General features: G+C 42.3%; 1 protein-coding gene across 1 annotated transcript; it reads right to left on the reverse strand.

Annotated features, from left to right (window-relative positions):
* Positions 1-12,709: 12,709 nt before the first annotated feature.
* Positions 12,710-13,429, reverse strand: LOC103318064. The gene has a single exon (XM_008219191.1). The coding sequence runs from the start codon at positions 13,427-13,429 to the stop codon at positions 12,710-12,712; it is 720 nt and encodes a 239-aa protein (XP_008217413.1).
* Between the last annotated feature and the right edge of the window lie 1,036 nt (positions 13,430-14,465).

Raw genomic sequence — 14,465 nt, forward strand, 5'->3', positions numbered from 1 at the left:
TAAACGACTAATATATATATATATATATATATATATATATATATATATATATATATATATATAACGGATTTTTAAAACATTTTATGATAATATATTAATCGTTTTTTATACCATTTTAATCGTTATTGTAATACAAAATAATAGTTTATAATATATTTGTATGCTGAACTGATACAATACATTCTAGTACCTAATAATACGTGTGACTTAAATGGTTCTTTTTTACACGGCGCGGTGTAAAACTGAACCATTTAAGTCAAGGGTATCGTATAAAATTTTATAGCACAGACTGCTAAAATCCGCAAGTGTCGCCTATTTGTGACTAAAGTAGTCCTTATTTGCACCGTGAAGTTAGCGCACGAGCGTAGCAAGTGTGATAAACATGGTACAAAAAAAGACTACTTTAGTCACAGATAGGCGTGACTTAACAGCGGATTTTAGCCACACTGTGCTATAAATAATTTTATTGTGCTGATATGATCTTTCTTTTGAAACTATGTGTTTGTGAATATGAAATGACGAATGCCGTATGGTTTCATGCATATCACAAAATGTAATCTGCAGTTTTGATCAAGATCAAAAAAATGCTGCGAATAGGTTTTTGTGCAGATATGATCTCTCTTTCAAAGCTATCTGTTAGTGAATGTAAAATGACTAATGTTGAATGCATTTATGCATATCACAAGATGTAATCTGCAGATTTGATCCAGATGAAAGGGATGCTGCGAATAATTATTTCTGCAGATATAATCCTTTTTTCAAAGCTAAGCTTCAAAGTGTTTTGAATATAAAATGACAAGAATCGTTATGTAATTATTTTCTTTATATAAAGAGCACTTACATGAGTTTATCAGTAGAGAAAGAGAAATTAATATTAAATAATATAAATTTATTCAAATAAACCGTAACTTATAATCAAATAGATGTTTTAAACAAACATTACCATAAATTATATACTTTCATTAATGTATTATATACGTTACTATAACATTCAAATATATTTTATACAAATTTACAACACATCCCAAGCTGATGTGAAATTTCAATATTTTAACGTTTTTATCAATTATCTATAGTCATTTCTATTGATTAATCTCAACTGAGATCTTTACTATTAGGTATTTGCGATTTGGATGTTCCTATTTTGTCCTTGACGCGCGTAGAGGAAGGTAGAGCCGGGTTGAAATAACTTCTCACGAGGATATTTCGGATCGAGAAAGTTAACTTTATTTACAGCGACTATTAGGCTAGAGGTTACTATGTGACTAGAAAGTTCGGCGGCCGAACTCAGAATGGCGAACAGGTACGCGCTACCTGCTCGCCATGGCGTGGCGTCGGCCTGGTGGCGCTCTTAGCTCGATGACGGCCGAACTCGTTACGAGAAGTCGGGCCTGGGCTGGACCGTCTGTTTGCGCCGGCGCCGATGCTGCCCAGCGCTAACCGCCACAGCTACTACCCCGCCAGTGCCGGACGTGGCCTGCGTCCGGAACGAAACGGTTTTCCTTCGCCTTTGGAGGGATGTGGCGGCGGGCTGCGAAGAAGATGTTGAAGGCGTCAGGGCAGATGGCACCGGCGCTCGATGAGTCGGTGCGGATGTTGCTGGCGCTGAGTTCCGCTGAACGGAGGGCTCTGACTCGGGCGATGATTGCACGGCTGCTGGAAGGGCCCGCGCTTGGCCCGCGGCTGCTGGGGGTACCTGCAGGGCTGCTGGAAGTGCTGGCGCTGCTGGAAGTGCCGGCGCTGCTGGAATGTCGGCTGCCTCCAGGTAGGCCAGCTTGAGCGACGACGTGGAGATCGTTTTGGCCACGCCGTTGATGTCGATGACATACGCCTGCTCGCTCAGCCGGCGAAGCACCCTGTGTGGCCCCGTATAGGGTGGTTGCAGCGTCGTCCGAACCGTGTCCACCCTCCTGAACACGTAAGCGCAGGTGCGCAAATCACCATGGAAGAATGGTGTTCGAGGTGTAAGGTGCCTGGCGCCTGGGACAGCGCGGAGCCTGTTCATCAAGGCTCGTAATTCGGAGACAAAGGCGGATGCGTTGACGTCTGGATGGTTCGCTGTAACAAAAAAGTCGCCCGGGACGCGGGCGTGGTGCCGAAGCAGATCTTCCTTGAAAGTCGTCTTCAGGACGAGCAAGACAGTTGGAAGAGCTTGCGGCCAGGGTGTTGGAGCGCAACACATGAGTGCGGCTTTCAGCGTGCAATGCATCCTCTCGACGAGTCCATTGGCTTGTGGATGGTACCCAGCGCTAACCGCCAAAGGTATACTGCGCTTTTAAGTCCGTTTGAAAATAAATAGGTAGACAAAATGATCGTTGTCAGTTGTTGCGATTGAATTATTCGACCTAAGCCTTGGTCTCCTGCTGGACGTGTAGAGGCATCCTTCTTTAACCCATTAAAAACCAGGCAAAACCTGGCAGAGATATCGAGAAACGAACTGTGCCATCCTTTGCAATTTTTTTTTTTTTTTTTTTACGTGGCATTTGGAACTTGAAAGTTCATCGCCTCATCTACGCAAGCCTTCCACGCTGCCCTATCTTATGTCAACCCCACCCAAGATGCACCTCTCCGATCGACACCCACCCGTCCTATTTCTACTAGATCCGCTTTTACGTTGTCCTCCCATCTACGTCTAGGTCTACCTAGAGGTCGCGTTACCATCGGCCTGCCCTTCATGACACGCGCTGCCGTACGGTCGTCTCCCATTCTCGCTACGTGCCCTGCCCATCCCAATCTGCGCGATTTTATTATTCTGTTAATATTTGGTGACGCGTACAGATTGTGTAACTCATCATTGTGTAGTCTCCTCCATTCCCCGGTTTCCTCATCTTTCTTCGGCCCGTATATTTTTCGCAAGACTTTATTTTCAAATACCCTAAAACGGTTGTCCGCCTGCTTAGTGAGAGCCCACGTTTCGCACCCGTACAGAACCACCGGCAGTATTATTGTCCTGTATATTCTTATTTTAACGTTTTTAGACAACAGCCTCGACTTAAGTAAATTACTCACGGCGTAGAAGCAAGCATTACCCAAATGGAGTCTCTTATTTATTTCGACATTAATCTCGTTTCTATCATTTATGGTCGTACCCAGATACCTGAATTCGCTAACCTTTCCAAAAGTAAAATTCCCAACTCTGAGATCTTCCTCCCCTCTGCAGATGCCTAGCTTATCCACAATCATGTACTTTGTTTTTGATTCACTCACTTCTAACCCTGTATACTCCACCGCTTTTATGAGGATTTCCGCGTTTCTTGCTACCGTTTCCCTACAATCCCCAGTATATCCAAATCATCTGCGTAGCCTAGTATCTGCGTTGTTCCATTAAGCGTTGCGCCCAGCTGGCTAACCTGCATTCTTCTAACGGCATACTCTAACGTTAAGTTGAACAGCACCGTAGAGAGCCCATCCCCTTGTTTTAAACCATCGCGTATCATGAAGGGTTCTGATACATTACCGCCTACTCGGACCTTTCCCGTGCTTCCGTTCAGACATATTTGAATTAATCTCACGAGTTTTTTCGGTACCCCGAGAAGTACTAGAATTTGATACATTTTGCTTCGCTTAATAGAGTCGTACACTTTTTTAAAATCTATAAATAGTTGGTGTATGGTTTCGCAAAATTCCCACTTTTTCTCTAACAACTGTCTTATGGTAAACATTTGATCGCTCGTCGATCTGTTGCGCCGAAATCCGCACTGATAATCTCCTACTATATCTTCCGCGAATGGAGTGAGTCTAGCTTGTATTACGTTTGACAGAACTTTGTAGCACATTGCTAAAAGTGAAATACCCCTATAGCTATTGCAGTCTGTCTTATCCCCGTTTTTAAAAATCGGTATAATGATAGATTCCTTCCAATTTTCGGGTATTGTTTCATTTTTCCAGATGGCACATACTAGTTTATAGATTTTGAAAGTGAGCTCGACGCCCCCATATTTGAGTAACTCAGCTGGTATAGAGTCATTTCCCGCGGCTTTGTTGTTTTTTAGTTTTTTAATCGCGGCCTCTACTTCTTGGTAGCTCGGTTCCTCCACGTGGGGTTCAGCAGTGTGAATTTCGTCCCCTAATTCTTCGCTATTTTCGTGCACGTTTAATAATTTATCGAAATAATTTTTCCACAGCGACAGTAATTCGTTGTCATTTGTTACGAGGTCCCCGTTTTCGTCCTTCATCAATTGCGCTCTACTCCTAAAACCCTTTCTGATGGCGTTAATCCCTCTGTACATTTCGCGGGGGTTATTTTCCTTACTGTTAGTTTCTATTCTCCTAATAAGATTCTTTTGATACTCCCGCTTCTTATTTCTGTAGATCGCGCTCGTCTGTTTCCTTACGTTAGAATACTCTTCTACGGTCCTATCGCTTCTATTTTGTAAGCTATCTAATTTAGTCTTTTTGCGCCTTTCAAACCAGAGTTCGCACTCTTCGTCAAACCATGGTTTGCTCTTTGGCTTTTTCTTTTTACCCAGTACTTTGTTCGCGGCCTCTTTTACTGTTTTTTCAATGTCCCCCCATAAGCTATTCGGTTCGTCATTCCCCTCCGGCGATGTATTTGCTTCTTCAAGTGCCTAAAACCTGTTATTAATTTCTATCTGGTACCTAATTCGCTCTGTTCTATCTCGTAACTTCTCAATATCGAAGCTTTCTACCTTGTTCGCTCGCTTACTATTTTGATTCGCTACTAGTCTAGCTCTTAATTTGGCTACTACTAGGAAGTGTTCCGAGTCGCTATCTGCCCCTCTGTAAGCTCTTACGTCAAGAACATTAATATGACGTCTTTTTTCAATGAGGAAATGATCAATTTGGTTCTGTGTGGCCCCGTCCGGCGATGTCCACGTTGCCTTGTGTATGTTCTTGTGCTTAAAACACGTAGTTTTGATTATAAGATCTTTTGCCGCCGCGAAATTTATGACCCTAATACCGTTATCATTGCTGGCTTCGTGCAGGCTTTCCTTCCCTATAGTAGGCCTAAACATTTCCTCCCTACCTATTTTAGCATTGAAATCGCCTAATACTATTCTTGTGTCGTAAGACGTGAACTGGTCGATTACCTGCTCTAAAGTTTCGTAATAGAGATCCTTAGCTTCTTCTTCTTTGTCCTCCGTAGGACAGTGTACATTAATAAATACATATCTATACCATTCACCTTCGATAATGATGTACGAGAGCCTATCATTGACGGATTTTCAACTTTTAACCGAATGTATGATCCTTTTGCTTACGAGAAATCCGGTGCCTAGAGATCCCCCACTCCCGGCCCCATACAGGTACGTGAAGTTACCCGATGCTAGTACTCCACCATCTGGCCACCGCGATTCCTGTATTGCTACCAAATCTAGATTGTACCTATCAGCTTCCTTTACGAGTTCTTTAAACGCACCTGCTTTGTATAGACTGCGAACATTCCAAGTTCCGACCCTTACGTCCCTTTTGGTTCGGATTTGATTTTTTTGAGCCATGATATTATGTTAAACCCGCGCGCTTCGGATCCTGTTCCGATCGCAGGTGAGTCCACCGTTCTAGAGGTGATAACCCCCATACCTCTCTAGAACTAAGTATGAGAGCTTTCCGACTTTGACGAGGACAGTGTCAACTCGTCGTCAGACACACTACGGTTTCATTCTCGCATCCTAATGCCCCCCTGCAAGGCAGCGCGCCTTCGCTGGCATCGTTACCGCGTAAGACCAGGTGACGAATCATTCTACACATCCCCTTTCGGGGCAGTTGTCATCGCTCCCGCATCCTCCTCGGCAGCAGGATTTTTGCCCATTTTTGTAAGGTGTGATGAAAGAGATAGATTAAGAGATTAAAGATCATTCGAAGTGTTTTTTGTTGTGGTGCTTGCGTAGTGTTTCTAGATGAATGCGTTCGACAGTGTGGGCTCATCACACCCACGCCTGTTCCTATCGGCTGTCCGCGGCTGCTTATTCAATTTATTTGCAGCTAACCTCTTTCTCAGGGGCTGTTCCTCTATCCGCAACCTAAGGACGCGCTGTGTAGTGGTGATAGGCACCCACCCGTCCGATCTGGACGACAACGCCCAAGACCCGCTTAGGGTAGCGGCATTGTAACAGGCCATCCTTTGCATAACCAAAAAAAAATACCCGTGTTTTTTCTTTTGTCGATCACAATTGTTTATAACAAATTATTTAAACAAATAACCCAAAATGTTGTAATTTTGCGAAACTATAAGGCACTTCCGTGTCGCGGTCGTGCCTAAAAAGAACTGAGATCAATCGAACAAAGTTAAGTTTATTATTCATAATAAAGCAAAAAAATAGTCTTGTTGAATCAAGGGCTTACTTAACTTAAAGTTAAGTTATATGTTGGTCCATTAGAAACAACTCTCAAGATACTTACTACGTAACTTGCCATGCCCTTTTTATTGTACTCGTGATGTTCGTATCACGTTTTAATAGATAAAAAAAAAATTTAGTTCACCACAAAACAAAATGAAGCGGTTTTTACAGCAAAAAATCCATTATTTACCAGAAAACTTTGCAGCGTTACGTTTTTCATTAAAAATGTTAAATGTAAAAGTTATAGATATTTTCAAAACACAACTTTTTACCGTAACAAACATTATTTAAAAACATATCTTCAGAAACAACAACCCTAGAAACGATTTTTTAGGCACAAAAACGCGGTACTAATACTCTACGCTACGCTAATTAATAAAAATCTTCTGTCTTAATGTAATAATATCCCTTTTAAGAAAAAAATGTCAGTATATACGCGTGGTCGTGCCTATTATGCAAATGCGTAGCATTTACATTACGGGGGATGCTAGTTTATCTGTAATTTCGTTGTGGAACATATCAAACTCGCCTGACATTTTACTTTATTAAAAGTCATTTTTTTCAGAGATTTCAGTACTTTTAAGTAAATTTTATTTCATATTTGTTCTAAAAATAAAATATAAGCATCTTTAGCACCATGGTTTTTTGTAACATTTTTTTATTAACATGCAAACACTGATTTTTTTTGTAGCAAAATATTAGTATAGTGGCTATGATTGATAATGTATGTTGAAAATATTTAGATAGGTGTAAATTTTCGCTGTCAACGAATATTATTATTACACTAAGACACAAAAAACTACGAAGCGCACCACCCAGACTTTGTTATTGGCTACCTTGTATACCTAGACACCGCCCTCGAAAGACTTTTACACCTAGACACAAAACAACTGCGGTGCACAACACCTAGACGTCGTCATCGCGGCTACCCTGGCTACCGCTACCACGCCACTTGATATTAAATAAAAAAAAAATGAAATCGTATCCGTAGTCCCGCTGGTCGGTATATGTGTGATCACATCAGTAATCCCATACTGAAAAAAAAAACACAGCCATTTTAGCGGAACTCGCACCAATAATCCGTCATTGTACGAAGACTCGCCAAATTTACCGTAGAGTTCAGCAATTTTTAAGAATCAGTTCGAAGAGCAGAGTTCAGCAATTTTTAAGAATCAGTTCGAAGAGCAGAGTTCAGCAATTTTTAAGAATCGTTTCTGCTGATGTCCCGCGTAAGCGACCAATTTTACGAGTCGCGACTCGCCAAAATTACCAGTGGCACACCGTTGTTCTTACTGAACAGTCGTTACGGTGGCAGAACGGTTAAAACTACCGAACTTTACAGCAGAAACGACTTTGTTTTTTTTCAGTGCACTGGTCTGTATAAGTATGTGGGAAAGCAATATGTGCGGCTAAATTCACGGTCTTAACACTAGCCGTGTGCGGCCAACTTTATGGTCTGAACATTTGGGCTGAAGAATCCCAAACGGATTTCAGCATTTTTGTTCATTGTAAAAAAAACATGCTTGTTTATTGTAAAAAACATGCTTGTTTATTGTAAAAAACATACTTGTTTATTGTAAAAAAGCTGCTTTCTTGTCAACATTTCAATTGGAAATCATAGTTAAGCATACAAATATGATTATACGCAAAACAATTTAGATAAAATAATGTAAATATTTGTATTTATTGAATTGAAAATTTGAAAACTCAATATAGAAGTAAATAGTGTCACGGTCGCTGCAGGCTTCTCAAACTCGCCTTCGTGGCGCTATCGCGTCACTTGATGAAAGCTTTATTTAATTTAAACATTTCTGATTTTCAAAATAAATTTATAGAGTAACGGACGTGGTGCACTGAGTAATCAAAGAAAAATTAAAGAAATTATTGTACTAATGTCACATAAGAATCAACACAAAATTATTGACTAATCTTAACGTGTAATGAAACAGTATACAAATTTTTTAACTTTACTTTACTACTTTAATAGTAAAATAAGGGCAATTATCACATGACATTTTGCGTTTGTGGAGCAAATTAAAATATAACAAATGAAACACTTTGGGAATCAATATTAGAAACTAGTTTTCTAAGGTGTTAGTTAAATAAATGATCAGACTCACCATGATAACTCTTGCCCAAGCAAATTCAGCATATACGTACGAAACCGTCCTCTAGATGCATAGTATCCCCAATAAGCTGAAATAAATAGAAGCTGGCTTAAACACAAAGCAACAAGCTCTTTTGTCATTCAGAAGAATTAACAAAATATTATGTAAAATGAAAGACTTATCTGATAGCAGCAACAGGTTTACACTGGGAGATAGGGCTTTCACTATTTACTCCTTTGCAGTTTACTAAAAAAAAAGTGTTGTCCTCTAGATACTATGCATCTAGAGTACGGTTCATCATATAATAAAAACATGTAATAAAATTATGTAACAATATCATATACTAAATTCACCTAATTATTTTCAACCGGGAGTTTACTTCTATAATACTCTAAGTTTGTTATAATTGAAAATTATTTTTTAAATAGTAAAACTGTCTTCGAAAATATTAAATTTTATTTATTAAAGCATTCTGCGTTCATTCCACAATCAATAAAGTGTCATTCTAATATTGACAACTAAATTTTATCTATTTATAAATTTATGAAAATCAACTTTTTGCATGTGTATTGAACGTTATTTCCTGATACAGGGGGCGGAAAATGTGCTTGAACGCACGCAGAGCGTGCATAATAGTGAATTTTACGCACACTATATCGTAATATATTTTAAATACTGTCTTATTTAATAATTTAGATAAGTATTAAATACAAAAATAATAAAATTAATTTATCTTTATATGAGGATATAAAATATAATTTTGTATAAAATTACATAATTTTCCATACTTATATTGATCCTTAGAGGAACAAAAATTCTGCACATAACAGTTTTCATCTGAAGATTTCAGACTAAAACAGAAGGTAAATCAACAAAACAGAAATGTTCAGCAGAAGAATGTCGGAATTCAGACAAAGTCAACTGTTATTTACAGGTATTATTATTTTTTTCAGTTTTCTTTAGTTTACTGAGGATGGTACCAGATTTCAACAGTTTTTAACAGTTATGTTAATTAGTTCTATTACTTATCAAGTAGCGCGGTAGCGCCACGAAGGCGAGTTTGAGAAGCAGACGAAGCCGCGGTGCCCACGCTACTATTTACTTCTATGTTAAGGTTCACATTTTTCATTACAAAAAAATAAATGCATTTCTTTCTTGTCTCTAGTATATTTCGACTTATATCACGTTTTATTATGACTAAATATGATTTTCATCAAAAATATTGATAAAATCTACCCTTGATATAATACAAGAGTGTACGTGTCATTCACAAAATGCTTAAATCAAATAAAAAAATGTTAGGACCGCTAAGTTAGCTGCAACAAATGTTGCATGTGAAGCACAGCTATACACGGATGGATATTGCTTTCTCATCGGTTTTCTGCATACTCGCTCAAATGTAGTTTTTAGTGTCTAGGTGTAGAAGTAATTCAAAGACGGTGTCTAGGTATACTGGGTGGCCGATGACAAGGTCTAGGTGGTGTACTCCGTAATTTTTTATTTCTAGGTAAATACATCATTCGAGGGCGGTGACTAGGTGTACGGGGTGGCCGATGACAAAGTCTAGATGGTGCGCTCCGTGTTTTTTTATTTCTAGGTACATACACCATACGAGGACGGTGTCTTGGTGTACAAGGTAGCTGATGACGAGGTCCACGTAGTTCGCACTTAATTTTGGTGTCTAAGTGTAGAAATCATTCGAGGGTAATGTATCAGAACAATCAGCGATTTTATGTTAGTGATAAAAATGTTACAATAAAACCATGGTCAAAAGATGCTAAAGATGCTTATCATTTATTTTTAGAAGAAATATGAAATACCTAAAAAAATGTACTAAAAAGGACTAAAATCTCAAAAAATTAACTTTTAAAAAAGTAAAAGGTTAGGCGAGTTTAATATATTCCTCAACGAAATGACAGATAAAAAAGAACTGAGATCAATAAACCAAAGTCCAGTTAGTCGTAGTCTTAGTCTGTTGGGTGGAGGTGAACTGCGGCGGCCCCTGCACGGGGACATGCCGGTCGAGCACTCAGGTGAAGCCCATTGTGCTGTGCCTCTTAAGCCATAAGTAATTACTTTATAAACCCTTGTTTATATCTTCGGCCACTCGGCAAATTGATGCTAAGCTCTCTAACCTTAGCTCCTCTAACTCCAACATGGGAACCCCCCACACCATCTGTCTTGTACCTGCGAAAGCTGGGCATTCACACGGCAGGTGGGAAGTGGTCACCTCTTCAAACTCACACCACCTGCAGCTCCCGGAATCCCTTAGTCCCAGGTTCCACAGGTGGTATCCTACCCTCCAATGTCCCGTCAGCCAGCCAACGGCCAGCTTCAGCCTATTCCTGCTTAAGCCCCTAATGGTCCGCAGCCACTCCTCAGGTAGGCTGCTACCCATCAGAGCCCTAGCCTGTCTTAGCCCTTTGGCGTTAGTCCATTTGTCACTCAGTTGCGAGTTGAGCCAGTCTTTAATTGCTCTGTTTACCTCGCAGGTAGGAACAGCGACTGCGCACCTTCTTGCTCGAATGCCGTCCGCGCCCCTACCCGCTAGCCTGTCTGCATTATTATTACCCACTACGCCGGAGTGTCCTGGCACCCACACCAGTCTCACCGCGTTGTGTTCTACCAGTGATTCCAGTGCCTGTCTGCACCTTAGCACCTCTTTTGAGGAGATACTGATACTGTCTTGCGCCATGAGAGCTGTCCTGCTATCCAAGCAGAAGCTTACATTTTTTTGCCCTGTGCCTCTCTCCAACAGCCATTTAGCAGCTTCTGTAATGGCCCTGATTTCTGCCTGGAAAACCGTAGCATGGTGGTCGAGCGAACACACAATTTCTTGTGTGTCCCCATTTTCCAAGGCACCTGCTCCTACACCGTTCTCATTTTTTAAGCCATCGATAAACCACACCACACTTTTTTCAAGGAGTTCATGTGAACCCGTCTTCCATTCTTCCCTTTCTGAGATTACGATCGAGAACGGCTTAGAGAAATAAATTCTATCCGCCATTCTGTCGCAACCTCTTTTCTCCATTAGCGGCATTACTTGTTCCAGAAGTGCCGCATCCTTGAAACCCGAACACAGTTACACTTATTACCTTGCCTAGTGGAGGAAGTTCCAACAGTCTTTCCATGGCGAGCCTAGGTGTCGTTCGCATGGATCCCGTGATTCCTCTCATTGCACCCTGTCTAGTGCCCCTGTGTGAGTTTTCAACTCACATTTGTGGCTCCATACCAGTGTCCCATGAGTGAGTCTTGGTTTGATGATTGCATCATATAGCGATCTCACTTTATCCGGTTCTAGGCCCCAGGTATTGCCAAAAGCCCTCCTGGTGAAAGTGAAAGAAAGTGCCTATCGCTTTCTCGCATTCATCTTTGATATGTTTCCCCTAGTTGAGTCTGTTGTCAAGCGTGACTCCCAGGTATTTGACCTCCTTTACCAATTTCAGGAGAACTCCATGGAGTTGAAGCCCTTCCATCGGCTTGGTTTTTTACCTGTTCGTACACAGCATGACACTGACTTTGTTGGGGTTAACCCTCAGTTTTACTTTATTACACCATTTCTCCACCAGGCCCAGTGCATTAGACGTACCATCACGTCCTCGTCGTCCCTTTTAATCAGGATGACGAGGTCGTCTGCATATGCATGTGCGTTTATACCAGCCTCGTTCAGGATGCAGAGCAAGTTGTCCACCACCAGCCACCATAGTGTCGGAGACAGCACCCCTCACCACTCCTTTGCAAGAGTACGCTCCCCAGACAGCCACTACCGTCCTGGTCCTCAGCATAACGCTGATCCATCTGGCGACAGTTACTGGTATTGCGTGTTCCTTCATACCTGTTGAAATCGCCTCGCCGGTCGCGTAATTGAAAGCCCCCTCGATGTCCAGGAAAGCCACCAATACCAAACTCCTGTTCTTCATGACCTTTTAAATAAAGCTAACCGCGTCTACCAACGCTGTGTCCACTGACTTTCCTGTCTGATAGGCATGCTGCTTGCTGTGCAGCGGCGCTTGTACTAGTGATGACTCTTTGATATATCTGTCAACCAGCCTTTCCAGAGTTTTAAGTAAAAAGGAGGTCATGCCGATTGGCCTGAAGTCCCTTGCGACCGCGTGTTTTGTCTTACCTGGTTTGGGCAGGAAAGCCACCCTTGCTTGTCCCCATTTTTCCGGCACATACCCTAGTACTGGACAGGCTCTGTACAATTTCTCCAAGGCTGGGACTGATATGTCCATGCCCTGTTGCAGCAGAGCCGGGAAAATATCGTCCGGACCTGCCACCTTGTAGGGCTCGAACGATGGCCTACCTTATCCTTGCCTTGTCTGTTATCCGTTTCATCAGTCTCCAGTCCTCTCTGCGGGCCATCAGCTTAACGGCTTCTGATCTCGCCCCTTCCTTGAAGTCTGGAAAGTGGGTTTTTATCAGGCTCTTTAGGGCCTCCTGTCCATTCTTTGCCCAGTCCCCCGTTACCAATCTAATCGAGTCTGTAAGTGGCTTCTTTGGGTGTTGCAGGACAATGTACAGCCTGGCCGTGTCTGATACCGTGCTTCGGCTTTTGCAGTATCTCTTCCAACCCTCCACCCCGGCCTTTTCGATCTCCTTCTTATAGTTGTTGTATAGCCGCCTTACTTTCTTCATGCGTTTCTCTAGTGACTTATTCCACCAGGGAGCACTCTTCGATGGCCTCTTTAGCCTGAGTTCACAATTGTTCTCGTAAAAACTTATTATTATGTCCCTTAGAATTCTGCTGCAGTGATCGATGTCCTCCGTCGTCTCGTATGTGACACGGAAGCTACTGATCTTAGCCTTAAGTTCCTCTCTGTATCCTACCCAGTTTATTTTCCTAGGGTTCCTTTTAAGTCTGAACACGATGTGTTGGTGGTCCGACATGGAGACTTCCTTTGACACTCTCCAGTCCATAACCTCGGACCATACGTTTCTGAAGGCCAGGGTGATGTCTATGATCTCCTCCCTGACGGCGTTTCGGAAAGTGGGTCTACTGCCTGTATTGAGGAAGTCCATGTTCGTTGTTGCTAAGAACTCCAATAGACTTTCTCCTCTAGGATTCTAGTCTGTGCTACCCCAACATGTGTAATGTGCGTTTGCATCACAACCTATTATAAGCTTGGTGCCTTCGGCTTCGCATTCTCTAATTAATGCGATCATGTCTTCTGGTGGGCACTCTTTCTCATAAGGAAAGTATGCTGCTGCAATCATAAGGACGTTCAGTTCACCTTAAGTACCCTTGTAGCTTACCCTAGCTGTACATAGATCCCTTGAGCAGTGCTTTGGCACCGTCTCTACCTGAAGCCCCTTAACAATAAGGCACGTTCATTCATATTGCTCACGCTGTTGCGTTGTCCCCGATCAGCCATCTTCTTCGAAAGCACCGCCACCCGCATCTACCTTTGCGCTTACCGTAATAAGGCCGGGATCGACCTCCATGACCTCTGCTCATTCCCTCCATGGGAATCTGTCCCTGCTCTTTCTCCGCCTTTTCCTTGAACGGGACGACATGCGCCCTGCCGCCTCCACAGAAAGGTCTTCAGTGCCTCGACCTCAGTCCTTTCCAGCACCACCTGAATGGCCGTCTCTCCTCCTTCTGTTTACCCTCGGTGCCCACCGTCACCGTTTTGGTTTCGGCGACCACCCAGGAGTCCGGTGTGAGTATGGAGTTCTGCCTTTTCAAGCGCTTCACCACGACCTCCGAAGTATGCACCCCGGGGGCGTAGATCATCGCTCTTACCAGCTTCTGGAGGTAACCCATCCTAATAGCCTTGAGTTGGGTGTCCTCCTCACACGTCCATTTAGTAGCATTACTAAGTAACCACTCCTTATCCTATTGGTCGTTGCAGTGGAAGATCTGTGCACCCCTCTAGAACCAATTGTCTAAGAAACTCCGAAAATATCTCTCCCTTCAAGGCCTCCAGAACCTTCTTTCCCTGGTCCTCGACAAGGCGCTCTTCCGGGTACTTGACCGGAACGATGGCCACCTTTAAGTCGGTAGCCACCACTCGGCTGTAGCTCTTTGGAGCGTCCCCAACCGACCTCTTTTTAA

Source organism: Nasonia vitripennis (assembly GCF_009193385.2).
Source record: "Nasonia vitripennis strain AsymCx chromosome 2 unlocalized genomic scaffold, Nvit_psr_1.1 chr2_random0001, whole genome shotgun sequence".
NCBI lineage: Eukaryota > Metazoa > Arthropoda > Insecta > Hymenoptera > Pteromalidae > Nasonia > Nasonia vitripennis.